General features: G+C 37.7%; 1 protein-coding gene across 3 annotated transcripts in view; it reads left to right on the top strand.

The window, feature by feature from the left end:
• Positions 1-22,993, top strand: part of ANTXR1 (ANTXR cell adhesion molecule 1) — a 233,380-nt gene that overhangs the window by 194,040 nt on the left and 16,347 nt on the right. The window contains exon 18 of one of the 3 annotated variants that reach the window (XM_039852454.1): positions 22,218-22,292. The exons of 1 other annotated variant lie outside the window; for it this stretch is intronic. In XM_039852454.1, coding sequence (XP_039708388.1) covers positions 22,218-22,277 — 60 coding nt within the window. In that variant the 3' untranslated portion in view covers positions 22,278-22,292. Of the gene's footprint in view, positions 1-20,132; positions 20,229-22,217; positions 22,293-22,993 lie in introns of those variants that run through there. One more of the 3 variants, XM_039852452.1, reaches the window with a different exon arrangement.

Here is a 22,993-nt window from a genome sequence, read left to right on the forward strand (position 1 = left end):
AAAAAAGCCAGAAGTTAGCAATAAAGGATTAAATTTTTTTTAAAAAAGCATAGAAATTTTAAATCATACTCATAAATTACTATTGAGCTTAAGTGGAAATTAAAACTACAATTACTAGGATTCTAGAAAAGTGATAACTAGAACACTACGATAAAACTTATGGGATTTGGAAAAATAATAACCTTTAATTTTTTCATTATTAAACCAAAAAAAATGAAAATAGATGAACTAAGTATTTAGTTAAAACTTAGAAAAGAATATAAAATCTACAGAAAGCAGAAACAAGGAATCTATGAATATAAGAACAAATTAATGAAAACAAAACAAAATCAGTTGAACTGAAAAATCTTTAAAAAATTTCTTTGGAATCACTAATGTCATTGACAAATCTTCGAAAGTCAAAAAAGAGTCAGAACATGTAAATACGTATAACAATAATATTAACATTAATATACTAATAACAAAAGAGGTATCACCACAAATAGATTTATTTAACTATAAGAATTTTCTATGTGCTAAGTACAAATCTTTGCAAATGCTTTTAAAAATCTTGATGACATGAATGATTTTTCTAAGAAAGGATAAATTATGGAGTAAAAAAGTACAAACCTGAAATAGGTCAATACCTGAGGCAAAAACTTTTAACGTCATCAAAGAACTGCACTTTAGGAAAACAGTATGTCCAGAAAGATTTTGAATTTTCTATGCTTTTAATGAGTAAATAATTTTATGCTATTTCAGAAATTTAGAACACATAAAAAGATGAAAATCTTCCCAGTTTCTTTTGTGAAAACATAACCCTGATGACAAAAATAGCACACAGCAAAAGAAAAATGGCTAATCTCACATAAGAAATGGATGCAAAAATCTTGTCAAAAATTAGCAATTGATTCTAGAACTTTTCAGAAGTTTATTTTAGAAATGTTAGGATAACTAGAAATTTGATGGACTCTTAATGCCCAATAAAAAATTTAATAACTGCGTTCGGTGCTTCCAGGTGATAGATTATGCAACCACTGAAAATAATATTGGAAATGTCAGGGAAGAAATGATCACAGCATATTATTGGAAAAAAATTTTTACAGGATGATTTCATTTTTGTAAATATATGCACCAACGTGTTAATGCGTGCGTGCGTGTGTGTGTGTGTGTGTGTGTGAGAAAGAGAGAGAGAGATCTGAAAGGATAAGCACAAAATACTAAGTCTGAGTGTTATAATTTAAAATTCTAATCTCTTCTTTCTCCTTCTTCTGTTCATTTTCCAAGTTTTCTACAAAGAAAATGTAGAACTTCGTAATAAGATGAAAAAAGTGAATTCTATTATTAAATACATCTTGTCTCAGTAGTAATTCTTAAAAAACCCTACGTGTCTATGTGTCCCACTAAAGATGTACCATTTTTATTTTACCCTTTTATTTTTCTAGTTTCCTCTCGTTACCAAATATTTCCTTCATGCTTTCATCTTACCCTCAGTTTGGCATCCAAAGAAGTTATTAAGGAGAGCGCGCCAGTGTGTGTGTCAGCAGAATGAATCAAATAACTGAAAGAATTGACCTTGGCTCCTTTTCCATGAACAGCACATAAAAGGCAGCCTATTATATGAAATTTATAGACAGGGCAAGTTCAAGGTGGGGAAAAGGAAATCAAGAAGGATCCTGGCCTCGCCACTCACAACACACCCTTCTCTTTGCCCTCAGTTCCCACTTTGGGAAAAAGGAGAAAGCAAGACAGATGTCTCTGTGCCACTTTGTCCCTGTCATAGGATTGGATCTCTGAATGAATGCTGTTCATGAGAAGCCAGATTACAGTGGCTTCATTTTAAATGACGGACCAATGCTAAAGTGTAGTGTTCAAAGAAAGGAAAGGAATGGGATGGCGGAAAGAAACGCATAGGAGCAGGGGCCAGTTTGTGCTCAGGAACTTGGATATTTTCCTGCAGAAGGTGGGGAAGCATTGAAGAGTTTAAGCAAGAAAACAACATTGAATGTGTGTCTATGTGTATGTATATGTATATATTTATATATGTAAATATATAAAATTTTATGTATACAGGCATATATACATCTTATACACACCTCTATATATACATGTGCATACATATACACATATATGTATGTGCACATACATTTTTATTTATATGTGTGTATGTATATGTAAATTTATTTTTTCCCCTCTCTTTAATTCCCACCCCCCCCTCGACCCCAACTTCAACCCCTGACCTATGGATGTTGCCATTTCCCCTTAAGAACTGGATCTATGAAGGCGGGGCGTCTCCTCCCACACGCTCATGGCGTACACCCGGGGCCAGGCACACTGGGGCCTGGCGCACCCAGGGTATGGTCCGTGGCTCCACCTGGGGTGCAAACCCAGGACCTTCTGTGTGTAAAGCAGACATACTAACCACTACGCTTTGGAGCCACCCCTGATATATAAATTTTATATGTAAACCAAAATATCAGTAGAAAAGAGAAAGGCTGAAGCAGGAAGACCGGTTTATCTAGTGGCCCAAGTTATAGAAGATGAGCAACAGTGAGGGTGGGGAGAAGTGAATGGATATGAAGGATCTTTAACAAATAGAATCAGAACTCTGCTTTTCTCTGACTTGTTGCAGAAGATGGCCACCCCCTAGTTCCCACTTACATCTCCTCTATTCAAGGGATCAACCCTAACTGACTGATTGCCTATAAACTCAGTCATAATTTGGAACTCCCAGAAGAGAGAATCTGATTGGCCTAGCTCAGGGTAGATGTCCACTTTCAGTCCAGTCAACTATGGCCAAGGCCAGTGTCACAGAGGACAAATATGGTTGCTCGAGTCCATTTGTTTGTGGCATTATTTGACTACTGTCTCTCTCTACCTGTGGACAATATTTTTCATAAGGGCAGAGACTGTTTCAGGTTGCTCAGTGCTGTCTGCAACACCTCAGAAGGGGTCCAGGACATAGTCGGCACTTAAAAACCAATTATCAAAAGGATGAATGCACAAAGGACTTAACAAATGAAGAGAATCGTAGGATAGAAAGCACTATGATGTCATCTAATCTAGCCATTTATTGCTCATGTGTCTCATTTATCATTAGAGCACAAACTTCAGCAGGATTACATCAGGGTTACATCAATTGCCTTTAATATGCCAATGAGCTTTTGCGGTCTACCTGAGAACCAACCTCCATTTATAAGAATGACTTAAACTAGAAATTATGCTCCTAATTTTAAACATTAAAACAAACGTTTGGAACCTAATCCATTTGTAACTTGAGAAATACCTACAGCCCTCCAAACAAGGCAATTAATGGGAGAATGAGGTTGGAGAGAAAAGCTATTTGTCAGAAGAAATTTGACATACACGTTACACTTTTCTATCTTATTATTTTAGTATTCTTCCTGTGAAATCCAATTTCCTTAAGTGACCTCTTCTGTTCATAGGAAACTATTTTGTTTAATCTGTGGGAGCCGTGGCATATTTTTAACCATCTCCAAAAGCCAGCTCCCTCTCCACTGATCGTGCCTGATACCCAAACAGATGTTTTATTATAACACTCAGCACACATGAGCTCACCACTGGCAAGTCTTTTGCACACAATCAGCCCGCAGTTCTTCTCACATCTCCCCTGTCATCCCACAAACTCAAATTCAGAACTCACAGGCAAGCTTTAGTCCTTACCATGGTAACAAAAGAGCAGAAGATGGAGAATGCAATTTTGAAATTTAATCTATTAATATTTTATAAATCTAATAACCAACTGGGAAATATGCAATACACAGAGTTAGCCAAACTGAGAAGTATTAAAAAAAAAATGTGCAAACTATCTGCTCCAAAAGAATTCAGATTAAAATATTTGAGTAAAGGGCTCCAAAGCAACTTTGAATGAAATTTGATTGAATCATAAAATATTAGGGCTGAAAGACTCTTGGATGTCATCTAGCTAGAGCCACAACTTTGTTTTATAAATGAAGAAGCTGAGGCTCATAGAGAGAAAGTGACTTACTCAAAGTTTCACAGTGAGTGTGCCAGCGGAACTGGAGGCCTGCCTCCCAGGCCTGACCCACAGGGAGGATCACAGCCCTACACATCCAGTTTCCTGTCTCTGTTCTCCTTAGACCATTGGTGTCTGCAGTTCAAAGTTCGGGAAAAGCCAGACCCTGGTCAACAAGATCTGTCATCCCGACGACACCATGATTGTTTCAGAGTGTGTTACTTCCAATTTAGGTAAAGGGTTTTGTTGAGGGACAATTTCCTATGATAAATCAATCAAAAGTAACCCAGAAAAAGTATTTTTAAAGGTAACATCTAACATTTCTAGTGTGGCTATCAAGGGGAGCATGTAAGTCCTTGCCACCCTCTCCCAAGATTCTAGAAGATGTCCAAAGAGACCATGAGGAGATGACCAAGGAGACCTAAACTCGCGTCCATGAGTTCACGGTCCTCTGATCCTCTGAGAACCTAAACTTGCAGGGAAAATCTGAGCTTTCAACAAAGGCTCGCTCCACCTCAGAAACTCTCAGGGACATGAAGAGTATTTGCTGAGTACCAGCTTAAACCTAAACCTAGTGCTGCATTAAAAATCTCAAGGAGAGAAGTCCCAGATGCTGCCTCAGAGATGCTTACCCACCAGCTGGGGAGCAATATTTATACTGAAAAGAGTGGCATAGTATACCCTTTCACTGAACAAATACTTGTGGAGGGTTTAGGATGGGCCAGCCTGGACATCCTGCAATAAAAGAGCAAGAAATTAATTGAAAGATGTAAGCCAATACTAGATCACGAAGGGTTGCATATGCCATTGGAGGCATTTGAATTTTATTCTAAAGATGGTGGGGAGCCAGTGAAGGATTTTAAGCTAGGCAGTGAATTGACCAGACTCGTTCTGGGAAGATCTCTTGACAGCTAAGTCAAGAGCTGATGGATTGTGGCCATCTGCTACATGTGATAGCATCTACAAGTGACTCAAGAAATTATTTGTAGTTTTAGTCTATCTTCAGGATAGTACAGTGAAAAGAGGAATAGCGCCTAAGACAAGCAGGCTGGTTTTAATCCTACTTCTACCATTTACCAGCTGTATAATCTTGGGCACATTATTTAAATATATCTAAGCCCTCAGTCTCCTTTCTGTATAATAAAGATAATAAGACTTAGCTCATAGGATTTTGATAATAAATAAAAAAGATGATGTGTCTGGACATTTCTAATAATCTTCCCAACACCATTCGATTCAGTCAAGTCAAAATGTCGTTTTCCAGCCTGGAAGGGTGGCCACCTAGCATCCTGCTGAGCAACCACTTAGCAGAAGATATTGTTGCATTTTCTTCTTAGCATTTATCCAGAGCATTTTGTTGCTAATGTGTGGAAATAATTGGCATTGATTCTTTGTAAATGAGCAAGTGGAGGTAAATTGAGGTCAAAGCCAAATCTTGGATCTGAATCAAACCACCCAAAAACAATACTGCAAAGAATTAAACTGGGTTACAAAGACCAGTGTAGGAACTGAGTGCGCCAATCGCCAATCGTCCTAGCAACATTTTAAGCAAACACTGGTGCAGATTTGCTGGCATACATGACACTGAGAACATCTGGCCTTTCTATTATCCTCTTGCAAGCAAAAAATGATGTCGTGTAAACTGATCTTTAGGCCAATTATATGGTCTAAGTGTTACAGTGTTTGCATTGGCTCCTCCTGCTCCAGGTTTTAAGAACTTAATTTGCAGCCACACCCCACCCTAAAGCCCTATTTGTGTCTTACTGTAATGGACCCCAGAGATTTGTTTATGTGAAGTCTGCACCTTTTTTCAGGACAATAAGTATGTATAAATACATCATCAGACAACTGAGTGTGCAAAGCACTATGGGAGGTCCTATAAGAATAAGTTACAGGAGCTTCCTAGCAATGAGAGAAGAGGATGCATAGGAAAGCGGGCTCTGGGGGCTGCTCTGATCACGTCCAAAGCTACATTTTTTTCCCCCTGTATACCAGTTCTATTACAGAAGCCAGGTATAGCATATAGAGGCTCTAGCCTACCGCTCACTTAGAAGGCACTAAACTAGGAGTCAGAAAACCTAACACTACCTCCAGCTCACCTCTGTACAGTAGACAAGGTCATTATTGTGTCTGAGAAGTTTCCCCATCTAGACTCAACTTCATTTTCCAAACACCATGTGCTGGGCACTGTTCCAAGCCCTTCACCAGCGCTGATTAGGTTAATCCTCATAATGACTATCAGTGACAGGTGGTATTATTATCCCCACCTTATGTCACACAGTGGGGTGTCTCGCAGCAAGGGTTTGGCAGAGGCAGTGGGCTTACCCCTTCCCTTCTGGCTGCTTAAGGAGTGCTCTAAGCTGTTGAGTCAGCTCTAATGTACTCGGGGTCTATAATGAACCACAGCTCAGTGCTCTGAAGCAGGAGACCAAGGATGCAGCCCTGGAGTGTTACTGACCATAGGAAGGAGGCTTCTTCCTCTCTCCCCACTGCATCCCCCACCCCTAGCCCGCTGCAGCTAAAGCCAAGAGGTCACGACAGCAGCTGGAGGGGCTGACTAGGGAAGTCTTTCTCTCTGTCTCACTCCCCGCCCCTGCATCCCCTCATCCTCACACCTTTAGATTAATGGGCCTCCTCTCTGGCCCCAGGCCACCATCACTGACCCCTAGAGGGAGGGAGAGAGCCGTGATGGCCAGCCCTAAAGGAATCTGAAGCCACACAGGGACATGACCCCAGATACCAGCAGCTCCTACCCCAGGATTGGAATTTTCCTTCATCTTTAAAGGAAATGAATTTCTCCATTCTCTTGGTCTGACTTAGCATGTCTAGGAACGAAGGGCAGAATATGTAGTACAGTAAATCCCAACTCTGAGTTGTCCATTACAGGAATTTATCACAGATGTTAATCATTAGGGCTTTAACATCTTGAAGGAAAGAGCTTTATCCAGAATCATAAATAAACTGTAACCAAGGCTTAGATTTACAAAGCTGTAAAAGATTGCTGCTTGGAAAATTGGGAATTTACAGTACTGGGTTACAAAATCAACTTAAGGCATGAAAGCTTGAACTTGATCTGGGAGTTCTGGGCAATGCAGTGAGAAGATAGTAACTTATTTCTGCAGTTAGTGGACCCCCCAGTCAAAACCTAACAAAGTTAAGCTCTGGTTTAATTTCATGAAATGCAAGCTCAGAGAAAATGTGGTGCTGTCATCTAAATATGACATTGTATTTTCTAAACCAATAGTGGAGCGGCAAAGTACAAAACAAGGTCACTCCCTTCAAGAAGTTTCTCATCTGGTCAGGGAGGTAAGGCATTCACAGATCAAACAATTATAGTATGCAGGCTTCGGTGTCTGGCATAGACTGCGATTAGAGAAGAACTTAGGGAAGAAGCTGGAATCATCAGGGAAAGATGTGTGAAGGAAAGGGGACTTGACATAGGACTCAGAGGATAAGTAGAGATGTGCACGTGTAAGGAAAGGTTTGCTCGGTCCCCTCATCTCCCACAAACATACATTGTCTCCCTACTATAACTCTCATTCCAAACTGAGTCTCAAATCAAACACTTGTATATCCTACAGGTAATTGCCATACAGCTAATTGTTCCTTAAATTCCACTAACCCTACCTATTCCTAGTTGTGAGAACTTGGGAAAGTGACTTAATTTTTCTGAGCCTCAGTTTTCTCATCTATGAAATAGTGTTGCAGAAAAGTTGCAAAAATCAGACGGGCAAGAAACCAAGTAGTACTCTGAGAGTTGGAGAACTCAGGTTTATTTCGCCAGTGGTCCCAGAGGAGCTAGCGCTCTGAAGATTTGGGCCTGGAGCTCAGTTGCAATATTGCTTATATAGAATTTATTTGGCATGGACTGATTGGTTAATTTGTCCTCAGATGGTTACAAAGCCCAGGAGTTGCTATGGGTTGCAGGCAACTCCTGCAAAGAGTTACAAAGTGCGAGTTGCTGGGGGTACAGACAGTTACATTTGTTGCTTAGACAGAACAAGCAAAAGAGAAGATAAGTCTTTAGTTAATTTTGAGTACAGCCTATGCAGCAAGCATATCTACAGAAGCAGAACAAAGAGCTGACTAGCCTTTTGAGTGAAAATTCCTCTTCAATAGAACAATGGATAATAATACCTGGCTGGCAAGGCTGTTAAGGAGATTAAAATTGATGACATCTGTTCTCAGCTTGACCCTGTGCATCTAGTTAAGGTCATTCTCCTTCTCTACTTCCTCCTTGAGAGAGAGACTGCAGGAAAATATAAATTTTAACAAATAATTCTGCAACACAGTAAGCCCAGAAAAAGGAAACAGGGAGCTTATTTTTCATCAAGTTCTATTGTATGCCAGTAGAGCATTGTCATAAACATCATGTCCGCTTTCTGCATATTTCTTTCAGGCCACTCACCACACTTCTCACTTGCCCTGTTATAAGGTCATAGCAAACTTCAGCTCACATTTCTTTCTCTCTGATTTTCTTCCGGGTAGTTCACCCACCAGAGTCCCCCGGCAAAATACCCCCCTCAACAGCCTACCACCATGCATGTGCTCCTGCTTTACATCTACGCCTTGCACCCTGCCCCATTTGGCACTTCCCACCCCCAATTTCCCCTCACTCTATTCCATCCCCACCTTCCACCCTTCCTCCCCCCTCAGGCTCCACCTCCCAACAGGGCGCCACCCCCTTCCCGGCCTCCTCCTAGGCCTTCTGTCTAGACCCCAAAGTTCATGCTCTGGGCTCTCAGAAACTTTAGGGAGGAGGCTCCTCTGTGGTGTTAGAACAAGTCTTTCCAGTTAAAGGAGGCTTCTGCTTTGGAAATGAGTGGTGATAAAGCCCACTGATGTTCACACACCTTAAAAATTGGTTTGTAATGCCAATATACCAACAATTGTGATCGGCGGAAAGAAATCGAAATTCTGAAATGCCTGAAAACAAATATGAGGCAACTACAATCACAATTATAGCCAGCCAGCCATCACCTCTAGAAGGTTCCAGAGACTGTGAAACTGCTGAGATGCTCTAAATGGGATTGTTATCTCATAGAGACCAATAAGAAATCATTTCTCTGAGGGTGAAATGCAGAGTCGGATAAGAAATAACATTGCTGAGTTTCTAATTGCTGCCTTCCTTCCTCCACTCCACCCCCATCACTTAACCCTGCATGGACCCTTGGCCTAGGAACCAAGGAATCCTACCCCTGTACATCACCCAGAAAAGTGAAAACCCTTTGCCTACAACTTCAGGGAAAGCTTGGGTTACCCATTGGGGCAAGAAACTCAACATCAGACAGATATCCAAAAGCACGTCTTACTGGGATTTGCAGAGGAGTAAAAACATGCCATATTTTCCTTCCAAATTCTCTTGGTTTCCAAGTGAGGAAGAGAGCGTGTGTTACTGATGGAAAAAGGTACGTTGTCATGTTGCTGTGTAAGTGAAATCAAGTGTGTGTGCTGTCAAGGGGAGTACTGATGGGAGCATCAGACAGTTTCTAAAACCCACAGGCCATCAGCAGCTTGGGGTGGCTGGCTTTGGCCCAACATAGTCCCCTAAATCAATAGATAATGCATTGTCAAAGAGCACCCAGTTAATGATTCTTGTGAAAAATCAAGATTTGGCTTTGGTTTAAATCACTTGAGATATGAAGAAGTGATTGATCCCATTTTCTAGAGACAAACATGAGTCGATCTTCCCAAAATGGCACCACTAGCACCTACCACACAATTTCACTGATTTTACTTTTCTTTCTTGGTAAAGTTGTATACCAGAGACTTTTAGGGAGAGCTGAGAGACAATGGTCCTTACATAATAAGGAAACTATCCCCAGGTTCTTTGATTAAGCCCAAAAAAAGCCATGTGTGTGTGGACACAAATATATTTCTTCTTGGCTTTTCAACATATTCACAAATTATTGTCAACTGTTGACCCAGAGGAAATACTCCAGAAATGCTCTGCCTGAAATTCCCACTATGCCTATGACCCACTCCATTCCTCCAAGTCTTTCTAAATCCATTGTCAGCAGTAAGCCCTATAAGCACTTTCTAAACATTTAGCCTCATCAGTGTTTAATGGGGTCATTGTTGAAGGCCTCCTGCACCAATCTGTTCAAAATTATCTCCCCCTCCAGCTTTCCACGTGTCTTAAAATTTCTCTCTCAAACCCCTTAAACCTTTTGAGGAACAAAGCAGAGTATAAAATAAATATAACTTAGTGCTTTAAGCTATGGTCTCTGAAGATCCTTCAAGAACCCATGAGGCCAGCCTCATTCTTTGACCTTACTTAGAATAGAGACATAAGGACCTGGCATGCATTCCATAAACTCCAATTCCTATAGCCATGGCAGACATTACTAATCAATCGCAGCACTATTTCCCATGGAGCCCAATGATTTCTTTGCAACCCTCAAATCACAACTTCAAAAAGCTACCGCTCATCAATCAGAACTGAGAGAAAGATGAGCCCTATTTGCCATCCCTAAGCAAAAACAGGGATTGTGTGGGAGAATGGGGAAATCTTTGGGCATAAAAGGTACAATCAGGAAAACAGATCTGGGCAGAGTGCCTAGACCACAGGTGCTAAATCTGTAGTACCAACACCAAACTGATACTTCTTAGATCCAGCCCTTCTCCCAGCCTGCCACTTCCAAAGAATCCCCCAGCCTTCTCATAGAGCTAAAATCAGAGGTAGTCTCCAGAACTTATAAAAACAACCTCCCCCCATAGTCCCCCAACCTGGCCCATATTGTCTGTATTTAGAAAACTAGGCTTCTTCTTTAGTATAGTCCTTCATGAAGTGGGAGCCAGGATGTCTCGGCCACCTGGAGTGACATTGCTGGACTCCAGAAAACCATTCTATAGAAGAATGGATTCCCCAGGCTCACAGTGTAGAGACTTTGAGCCCATGGAAACCGTTTTGACTGCTGGCAGTACGAAACGGTCCACCCCATACCACTGCCGTATGACTCACTGCGGCCATAAGAAAGTTCAAGCCACGATGCTGTCATCCTTGTGCAAAAAGATGGCGAGCATCGGGCGAGAACAGACAGTCATGATCTCAACAGCACGTCAGTCAGAAGCCCTTTGCAGTTTCCGAGATGTTGTTTGATGAACTTTTTTGGTGAAATAGGGAACTGCAAATATATGATGATTTTGAAAAGGGTTAGCAGGGTTTGTCCTTAAAACTGATTCGTCATGTCATCCCTAATCATTTAGAATTACAGTTAAGAAGGAAAAACATCTATTCTGTATGAACAAGGCAATATTTTAATAATAGGCTATTAAAGGCAGGAAGATTCTTTAACTGGTTTATAAAATCTATCAGTACTTGTATAATTCCCTGTAAAAGGCAGCAGACATATGATTGTGATCAGGAAACTGCACAAAATTATTTTTTCAACTCCCATGTTATTTTCCCCGTGAAGTTTTTTTTATAATAAAACCCAATTTTTTGTTGTATATATTTGTATTCCATGCATTAGATGGAAGCATTTCTTATCCAGTGTGAATAAAAAGAACAGTTGTAGTAAATTATTATAAAGCCAATGATATTTCATGGCAGGTTATTCTACCAAGCTGTGCTTGTTGGTTTTTCCCATGACTGTATTGCTTTTATAAATGTACAAATAGTTACTGAAATGACGAGACCCTTGTTTGCACAGCATTAGTAAGAACTTTGAGGGGTCCCCTCTGTTGACAACCAGCTCACAAACAGTTTCTGGCCTGGAGCTTGGCACATATGCCAGTGAGACACAAGTCTCTCTTTTACCAACGTCAAGAACCTGAACTGGTGGACAAATTAATAGTCTTGGATATCTGGCCACGGGTAACCTCATTGTAAATATCACTAGAATGGGCAGAGATGATTTCAAAGTTTCATATATACTAAAGTCCAAACACTGTGTCAGATGAGGGAAAACTATTAAAGAATTAGAAAAAATAATAATAATTATGAGATAATGAGCAACGGTTTCAGCTCAGTGCCAACTCAGTAAAAAACACGTAATGCTGTGTAAAATGGGTTGAATTAATTTGCAAACTATATAAAGATATATGCAGTAAAAAAGCCTGTTAATGCACACCAGATGGGAATGGGGTGTTCTTGTCAATTGCCTTTTCTAGTTATCTGAGCTCTACTATATTATCATACTTGGATAACCAATTTAAAAGAATTAGAATATGAATTTTTAAGTACACTTAACATTAAACTCTTCTTCTAATTCTTTCTTCTTTCTGTGATAATTCAGAAGACAGTTAAGGATCTCCAGTGCCTCTGAGTCATTGTTATTAAAAATCAGTTATTGCTATACCATGCTATAGGAGACCAGGCTAAACCTATACAATGACAAACCCTGGAAGTTGCTTTTTTATAAAAAAAATAATAAATTCCTAAAATCAACTTTTTTTTACTGGTGTCTCTTTGTTATAAAAATAAGGTATAGATAGGTCAAGTATTTCACATCCTGGTCATAATAAAATGGCTGTCGTTCTACAAATGAAATTATATTTCTCAAATTATTTTATGCCCTCCACTAAACTCTTTACTCTCTTGATTACTCTCATTTCTTCTTTAGCTGTCCAACATTGAAAATATTTTTTATTTCTAGTAACGGTTTTAAATTTTTTTAAGTAATCCATGCTAAAAGAAAAATAAAATAGAAAATGGAGACAGAAAAGCACACGAAGTAATGAAGTAATGTAACATTTAGGACTGTGTCTAGCTGCTTGCAAGAGAAACATGGCTATGATTGATTTGACTCACAGAGCAAGGATTCCAGAAATTTTCAGCTGCTCAGACTGGGCAGTGTTATAGATAGTGCTGCATTAAATACTCTTCTATCTACATACACTGCAAAATATGTTTAGTATTTTTACATTTCTGATACAAAGTACTTTATTCTTAGCAGCTTCAATTCAGCATCCCCACTTAGATTTTGTGTAGGTAAAAGAGTGTCTCTTACTAGTTCCTGAACTTATTTCTTTACAACTCCTCATTAAGTCTTGAATTTATCTTAATTGGAATAAAACCATCTGCAAACAAAATCGTGCCACAATTTCTTTCCAAGATTTCATTAGTATTCAACTTTCATAGCATGTTGAACACATGGACATTTTTTAAATTACATTCTCAATCATTGAATCATTTTGAGATAACTGGCTAGCAATTTGGAAGGGAAAAAAAGTTGGAGCCCTACCTCACTCTTTACACTAAAATAAATTTCAGCTGCGTTTAATTTAAGTGTAACAAAACCAGGAAAGTACTAGAAGTGGAAAAAATGCTTGCTATATGGAATGAAGAATTTTTAAATCCTGCATATTGTTTGCATTACCAACCAACTTTCATACGAAATCACTTCAATTACGCTAATGCTCCAATGCACTAAATTGAATAAAGAAAGAAAACGTTAGTGACAGGAATAAGATCATTGATCAGGTAGTAACTGTGAACTTGGGTGGGAGATCCACTATTGTTCATCACTAAATCTAATTTTCTGTCCTTGGATAAATATGTGTTTCTCTGTAGTCTCTCTAAGGTATATAACAATTCAGTATAATTCTTCGTCCATCTAAATACATTGTAACGAGGTCAATGTTGCATACAATTATCAAACATTTGGTATAAGGCTACAGAGTTGGTATAAGGCTACAGAGTTGGCATATGCAAAACAGATGGATTTTATTCTGATTACAATTGTATTGTGTTGGCTTGAACCACCGCACCCCCACTGCAAAGTTAAACCTAAACAATTTTAAAGCCTTATAATTCCACTGGGTATAATATTTGATTCCTCTCCTTTTTACTCAATATTCAAATGGGCACTTAGTTATATAAATTCTTCTTGCTCTATTTAAGTTGGAACAATTTTAATATTTAGAGTTAAACTGCACAATATCTCCTTTACTGAGTTTTAAATATCATTTCACAGTGTACTTATAAAGCAATAGCAGTAGTTAACAAAATGCCTGTGTCACTGGAGAGCTCAAAGCAAAACTCTGTCAAAAGACATTCGATTAATTATACATACTCAGTACTTTAGCTGGCATCTTTAGTTGGAAGTTTCTTGTAAACATTAACATGGATATAACTCATAAAAGACATCTTCCTTTGTGTAGTGAAGTAGTCTGCATTCTTGTAAAACATTTTAAAACTACAAGGAATGTTGCGTATGAGTGCTAAGAGTCCAGAAAATATTTCATTTTCTTCTGAAGAAGAAGTCTTAAGACAGGAGACCTGTCAGCCACCCATCACTTACCCCTTTCAAATTGTACACCCCAAGGAGTGGCCACAGGAGACTTACATCCCTCTATCTTCACATTTTTTTTAACTACAAATATTCTGACATTACTCTCCTTTTGAGCCCCACCCCAGCTTTACAGGATACAAAGCGCATGTCTTTTTGTTCAGTTTTACTCTTGGAATTATTTACAGGACACCTATAGATTCTGTAACAGACTTGCAACCAAGCTCTTGTGGAGATAGATAAATATTTCATGTGAATGCAAAGAGTAGTTCCTAGATAAGGTGATACATAAGTATTTACATCCATCCGAAATTACAGAAATGAGCTTCTCCCCAGCTAGAGTGGATTCCGAGTGAGTGGGAAGCAGCCTCTGTCTCTGCAGAGGTGGTCCAGGGGTTCAAAAGGCAGGCTCCTAAGGGTGGAAAGGAAAACAATGGGAGATCCTCAGACAGGAAGTTGAGAGAAGCAAATCCGGGCAAGAGCAGCAAGAAAAGAAGAAGTAGCAAACAAAGCTGCATACGTTCTGGCAATCCAACACCTGCAATTAGGTATGGTGCAGGTAGACTAAGGCAGGCATGGTAATATAGTCGTTAGGATGTAGCAAAGAACCAAGTGACTATTTAACTTCTGGTAGCACTAACTGCACTGTTGGGCACGCCTTCACTGAGAATAGTACTGAGAGCTGACAGGGCTGAGCCAAGAGAAAGTCCAGCCATATCCTATTCAATTGCTCTTGTTCCAAATGATGGCAGAGCTGGTAGACCCCCAAACCTGAGTGAATAAAGCCATCCATAAATGGAGTGTTAAACAAAAATCTTTACAGCCAAAAGCTTGTCTGAAAGAAAGAGTTTATCGAAGCACATGCTAGCCAGAAAAAGGACCAAGTCCTGGCACGCACAGTCCGAACCACCAGCAGGAGGGCTAGATGGAGAAGACGAACATGTCCACCGTCCTGGAACTGACAGGCTCTTTTATAGAATAAGTTTGGGGAAGAAAGATGTAAGTTGTTTTGAAAGAAATTACACTGGCTTTAGACAAAGGGGTAGGGAGAAGGTGAAGCGGGGCTGGTTCTGGGATAGGTACATAGTGTGTAAGGAAGAAGTGTTTCCTTTCCAAATGGTTGTGGGCAGCAGCCTGGAAAGTCCGTGCATAAGTGAGGTGTGGTGGCGTCTAGTGATCGGCTACTCATTCTTTCTAGGTAACTGCAGAAATAGCCACCTGGGTGCTAATTCAACATACATTCAGAAATGTAAGCAGTCGCGTCGATTGTGGCCTGTGGTTGTTAGCTGAGTAACCTCCCTTGTCTCTTCCATCCAGGCTCTGGCCTGCTATAATTAAATTTGGGACACCTCAGAATTTTTTTCTTGTCAGGAATAATGTGAGTCCCAGCCATTTCTCCAAGAAGAAAAATTTTCTTTCCTCCTTCAAACAGGCATGTAACTATTTGCTCCTCTCTGATGTCACATTTGACTATCTTCTCCGCTCTGTGCAGGAGTGGATTGATGAGCACCTCTTGGTGCTAACACAGATCCTTTTCAGTGTCTGTGCCACACATGTACAGTTTCAGTGATTTTGCTCCCTGTGTTTCGATAAGGCTGACCAGACTTTCAGACTCGTTCACTTCTATATCTGCTCCAATGACGTAATTGCTGCTATGAGACCTGCAGAGCTACAAGAGAATTGGATTCCACAGCCAGCCCTTGTCGGACATTTCCATTTGCCCTATCAAAGCTACCACAACAAATGCTTGCTCTCACCAGGCCCTGACCACTCTATATGTTACTTGCTGAGGCTCTTGATTCTTACAGGGTTTCTATGTTTAGATAAGCTTACTTTTTTTTTTCAATATTTGCTTTTAGGAGATTTTTAAAAGACCATTATCTTTATTTAATCTTGAACCATTGATACAAACAAAAATAGATCCTGTCTAGCACTGTATCCTAGACATAGTTTTCTTGCTGCAACCTAGACATAGTTTTCTTACTATTAATAGTAACTGGTAGTTGATTTTTTAAATTTTAATTTCCTTAGCAAGTTAGTAATAGAAAAAAAAATAACATTCTTAACCTGATAAAAGTCATTCATCAAAAAACTACACAAACATTATACTTAAAGAAAAAATATTAGGAGTATATCCTTCATACAAGAAAGAATTATAATCACCACCAGTATTGTCCACCTTTGGTCCTAGCCAGTACAATAACATAAAAAATGTTTAAATAATAAAAATAAAAATAATAATTAAAAAATATCAGGAAGAAAAAAATTGTCAATATTTGCAGACAATATAATTGACTACTTAAACATTCCATGATAATCAACTTAAATATAATTAAAACTAATAAAAGAGGTCAGTGAGCTGGCTGGGTACATGATCAACACCATCAGTGACCATCACCAGTTAGAAAACTGCCTATTCATAATAGAAAAAAAGTAACTGTATATATTTACATTTTAAAGTCATATATAAATGTTATATACAGACATACTTTGGAGATCTTGCAGGTTGGGTTCCAGACTACTGCAATAAAGATAATAGTGCAGTAAAGTGAGTCGTGATCTTTTTGCTGGTGGAGAGTCTTGCCTTTGATTTGTAAAAAAAAAATGCGACATCTTTAAAGCATAATAAAGCCAAACATAATAAAACAAAGTATGCCAGTAAATATATTTATGTGCAAAATATGTGCAAAATATGTGCAAAACTTATAAAGAACACAACTATACAACTTTATAAGCTATCCTTGAAAATACATTTTATGGAGAGCTGTACTACGTTCCTGAATGGGACTTATTACAGAAAAGACATCAGTTCTCTCTCACAAATACATAATCTACAAATTCAAATCAATGACAATAAAAAAAACTAGCAAGATTTTTAAGTAATCAAATGCTGATTTGAAGTTTAAATTAGAAAAGAAAATAAACAAATATAACCAGTATATGGTAAGACAACAGAACAATTTTCAGACCTATAAATATATGGAAGTTTAGTTTATGATAACTGTGGCATTTCCAAGAACTAATTCTTTAATAAAAGGCTAATTGGAGAAAAAACAGGGTGACATTTTTATCTCCACTACATAAAAATAGATTCCAGATGGATGAAAGAGAATACAAGCAAGTTTTATTGCTTCTAATTGATAGTAACTTTGTCCACTGTCAGCAATGTCCTATGAATGGAAGTTTCTTATAATCTTGCCAATCAGACAGGTAGGTTTCAACTCCCAGGAAGGAGCAAGAAAAGGGCAGAGAGAAGAATGGAAGGGCGGGAAAGAGTAGAACATATGTTAGTGTAGCCACTCCAGTAACGATTCCATGCATACGGTGCCTGTCACATAGTAGTGGTTCATCAGTGTCAGTTGAGTGAACAAACATAAATGAAGACTCTCCTGTCCAAATGTTTAAGCAAATCAACAGTAGAAATGGAAGCTATATCTGAGACAATGTTTTCTTTCAAGAACTAGAGATGATAAAGGAGTTTTCGTTTCCCCACTGCGTTTGAGCAAAGTATTCAGTGTGGACTCTCACTGGGTGGTATTGAATGAACTCCTATGAAAACGTATTAACTTCATCAGCCAACTGGATTACTTCTCAATGCATACACATTCTTCTACATTCTGTGTCAGTTGAGGTCAAGTTCGTTTTGCAGTTGGCCTGGGAGGAAAAATAAGAGTAGATGCTAGGAATTTAGGGTAGGTGCCAGAAGGAATAAAAAGCACCAGCACTGGCAGTCACCAGAAGAATCAGCTCCAATTTTTCTCGTTTGTTTATCAAGTGTCCTGTCACAGGACCAGATTCCCTGCCATTCTATGAATGCACAAAGCAAGACTCAACAGTTGTGTCATGGTTCATCGAGGAAACAGTGAGAATCCAGAATCAGGAATCAAGCTGTTGTGATATCCATTAATGCATCCATTAACAAAACAGCTGTTTATTTGTAGATTTATGTTCTGATATTTCACAACTGCCTGAAAGGACTTTGATCAGTCCACCTCGGTTTGTCGAGCATGTCTGTTAAATTCAGTCTCAATTACTGTTAATGTTGTTGCCTTTGTAGTAGACTACAGAAATGATGCTCACTTTTTTTTAATTAATAGATTTTATTTTTTAACAATTTTAGGTTTATAGAAAAATTGAGCAGATGGTGCAGAGAATTCCCATATATCCCCTCTTTCTTGCACACAGTTTTCTGTATTATTAACATCTTGCATTAGCATGGTACATTTTTTAAAATTGCTAAGTCAATAAATACTAAAGTCCATAGTTTACATTAGAGTTCACTTTTTATGTTATATCATTCTATAGGTTTTGACAAATGCACATATATCCATTGTGTACCTCTCTCTCCTTATGCCCTTGGAAATCTCTGCTATTTTTACTGTCTCCAAAGTCTTGCCTTTTTCAGAACACAGTAAAGCTGGAGTCACACAGTGTATACTCTCTTCAGATTGGCTTATTTCACTCAGAAAAATGCATTTAATTTCCTCTGTGTTCTTTTGTTGCTTGATTGCTCATTTTTTATTGCTGAGTAATATTCCATTGCATGGATGTACTATAGCTTGTTTATGCATTCATCTATTGAGAGACACTGATGTTCACTTTCTGATTGATTTGAACAGCTCATAGAGAAAAATCAGTGGGATGGTTTTATGTTTTTTATAAACTATTCTAAAGATTTTTGGTATGTTAATAAGATACAGGTTGGAGAGAAAATGAAAGTTATCTATTATTCCAACACCAAGACAAAACCTCTTAAACATTTTAGTTTATTTCCTTTCAGTAATTTTTGTTCATATATGCCCATTTTTAAATATTGAAATCATACTACAAATATAATTTTCTATCTTGTGCTTTTTAATGAAAATTTGTAGTGGTTAGTATGAATGCTCTGCCCAGAACCCCTCTTCCAGACTGACAAATGACATACCCACCCTAGCTGCTGAGAGTATCGGTGGCTCCCAATAGCTTTTGGGATTCTTGAGTTTCGCTACCATCTGTCTAAGAAAAAACTTGTTTATATTGCCCTAAATTCATTGGGCTTCCTGAACCTGAAGTATGCATGTATGTTTCATCAATTCTGAAATATTTTGCATTATCTCTTCAAAATTGCTTCTCTTCCATTCTGTCACCTTTCATTCTAGAATTCCACTTAGACATATGTTAGACATTTCGCCCTGTCCTCCATGCTGCTTAACCTGTCTTTCATATTTTTTACCTCTTTGTCTATTATGCATTCCAGATAATTTCTTCAGATCTAGTTTCCTGTTCATGGACTTACTACCTATATCTAATTTTCTCTCTAAACCATCATTGGAGGTTTTTTTAAATTCCAATTTTTATATTTGTCTTTTATAAAAATTCTATTTGATTGTTTTTCAAATGTGCCTATTTATCTTTGATAATCACTGTACCTTAAATTTTTCATTACCACTTCTCTTTCTTTAAATATATTAGACATGCTTAATTTATATTTTATATTCAATAATCCCCATATTTGAAATCTTTGCTGCTTGATTCTGCGGTTTGTTGTTCCTGCTGGCTTCTGTTCATAGTGCCTACCTCCTTAAATGCTTTTTGATTTTGACTCTGAGCTCACATTCCTCAGGACTTTATTCATGGAAAACTTTGAGGTTTGTGTTGTTATTGCATTTCTCCAAAGAGGATTTATGTTTGCTTCTTCTAATCATTACAAACCCAGAACTATTTTAAAATAAATTCTGACCTAAAGTTATTTACCATTATGAAGGTAGTATAAATTTGGGTTACAAACTTGAATGAATGCCAGCTTATGGTTAAGAATTCTCAAGAGAAAATTTTCTCCCTTAACCTAATATTGACAAGCAAGCTTCCTTGTTATTTCCATCTGTAAGGCAGAGTATTTTTCTAAGTCATTCATACTCTATTACTATGTTGTCTTTTAGGGGTCCCAGTTCCTTACCTTGGCTTTTGTCTCCTATTCACTCTACCAACATGTGATCATCAAAATGAAAGCTAGTCTTTGAATAAGTGACTAATTCCAGGGTTGGGACACAAAAAGTAGAAGATGAAACTAAAACATTTGGTTAAATCAGAAAGTAAGAAACTGCTCAGAAAAATATGGAAAGACATCAAAGAACAAAAGAATCAGAACAATGGGATTCATACTGCATCTGGTTAAATTTAGCAACAGCATAAATAGTGATAGTGATAGAATATAATCCATGGAAAGAAATAAGAATCCATGAGTCCATGCTGAGATAGCTATATGATAAAGATAGATAGGTGATAGATATAAATGGATGATAGATTAGATAGATGATAGATAGATAGATAGATAGATAGATAGATAGATAGATAATAGATAATAAGTGATAGGTAGATCGATAAATTAAAAAAGAAAAAAACCTTACAATAGAATGTTCACAAATAACTACCAACTACAGAAAGAACGATATAGTTAGATAATCTCTATCTGGCAACCATAATAGTAACGATTATTTCAAGCAAGAATGATGAGTAGATATTGAAACCAATGGGCAAAAGCATGACAAGAAACAGAATATTTACAAAGACCCAAAATATCTCACTAAAGATACTTATTAATTCCAAAAGAAAAAATTGTGACTTTATAATGAAGAAACTTAGCAGATACCATCTTCAGCAAGTAATCGCAAATAAAAAATGATCTCATGTGCTCCTGTATATAATGTACTGAGAAAGGCACAATATCACTTCTGTGATGTTCTTACCAGAAATGTATAAGCTAAATCCAACCATGAGGAAACATTAGACAAACACAAATTGGGGAATTTTCTATAAAATAGCTGACTTATACTCTTCAGAAATATACAGACCATGAAAAGACAAAGAAAGACTATAGAACTGTTCTAGATTAAACATGACTAATGAGACAGGAAAATAAATGCAGCCTGTGATCCTGGGCTGGACACTGGGTCAGAAGATTTTTGTTGTGCTTATTGTTATAAAGAGCATTATTGGGACAACTGGAAAAATTTGAATGAGGTCTGTAGATTAAATAATAGTATTGTATTCATATTAGTTTTATGATTTTGACAATTGTGCTATAGTTATATGAGAATATTTTTGTTAATAGAAACTTTTATACATAAATTTATATACATAAATTTTTCCATATATATACATATGAGGAGAGTCATAGGTAATATATATAAATACATATACAGATATAGGTGTAGATATAGATACAGAGAAGGGAAGGAGAGGATAAAACAAAGGCAGTAAGATGTTAACCACATGAACATATGCAAATCTAGAAGAATATACTGCAGAATTTTTTGTTCCATCGTACTATTTGGAACATTTTTATAAGTCTACAATTATTTAAAAATTTAAAATTTAAAAATATGAAAGCTGATTTGGACAGAGTCCAGAACCAGGTTTGAAATCAGGACCTGAACAGGAGCGAGGCTATGCTAGAATCGAGGGAGGCTAAGGATAACCTGAATTTGAAGGAGTCAGAATCAATGAAACTGGGGAACGATGCTGCAGACTGAGTGAACCATGAGGCAAGGGATGACGGGAGTGAAGGCAGATGCACCTCTAATACCTGGCACTCATCAATACCAACAAAATCATAAGGATATACTCACTACTAACAACTGATTAACAAAAGCTCTTGGAGAAACAACACTCTGTACAATAGTTTCCAAACTATCCAGTTCCTTATATTAACTTCAGATTTGGAAAAAGGAAGAGCGAATAAATCTGTTTCAATTTAATGTGAATTCATTTGATTTATCAAGAATTGTTGAAACTATCCCACCATATTCTGATCTAAATCCTCTAGAACTGTGCTGTCTAATATGGTAGTCGTTAACCCTGCGAAGCTATTCTAATTTAATTATTAAAAATTAAGTAAAATTTAAAATTCACCCCCTTAGTTATACTAACCACATTTCAAGTGCTCAATAGACACATGGGGCTGGTGGTTAATAGCTACAGTACTACACAGCATAAATATAAAACATCATTTTCCATCATTGCAGAAAATTCTGAACATTCTTGAATTCTACAGAAAACATCATACATCACTTTTCAAAGACTGAAGAGCTCACCATTAATGAAGATAGCCGTGATTTTGTTTCATCTCACTGTATTTGATTCATGGAAAGTATCAGGCAAAACTTGACAAATAACCTTGAATAAAGCTCAATCATTCTACTTCCTTTTGGATTTTATACCAAGAGAGTTCTTTGTGCCAAATGAAAGAGACTCATCAAGAAGAAATAGGAGTATAAAGAACCTTGAGACTATTGTAGACATTGTCAAGAAGATTCTAATACCCCCTTGTTCTCTGATGTTTTGGTTGATTCACATTCTCCTCACTCTCCCCCACACCTCTGTACTATGGAAAATACTGTTCATGTGTCATTCGTTAGACAGTATAGTTTGGCAAGAAAGGCTTGACCAAGACCAACTTCCAAAAATAAAGCCTATGATATTACCTAAGGAAGTCAGAAAATTGACCTAAACATCCAAATTAGCTGCTAAGGAATTAGAGCTCTGCATTATCAAAACTAGAAGGAGATTGTGGGATACTAAACTTTCAGAGCCTATGATCCCTTCATGTCAGAGCTGACAAAGGCTAATTGTCCAATGTAAGCTGAAGGTAACATCGTCTGTGATCTCCAATGGATGTCTTAATTACACTCAAATGGAACCCAGATAAAAAAAGAAAGAAATGCAGAGTTTGATACCATTTACACAACACTTGAAAACATGCAAAATTATACCATGGATTGTCTCTTAATATAGTATATGT

Source organism: Pteropus medius, unplaced genomic scaffold (genome assembly GCF_902729225.1).
Source record: "Pteropus medius unplaced genomic scaffold, Ma_sr-lr_union100, whole genome shotgun sequence".
Classification (NCBI taxonomy): domain Eukaryota; kingdom Metazoa; phylum Chordata; class Mammalia; order Chiroptera; family Pteropodidae; genus Pteropus; species Pteropus medius.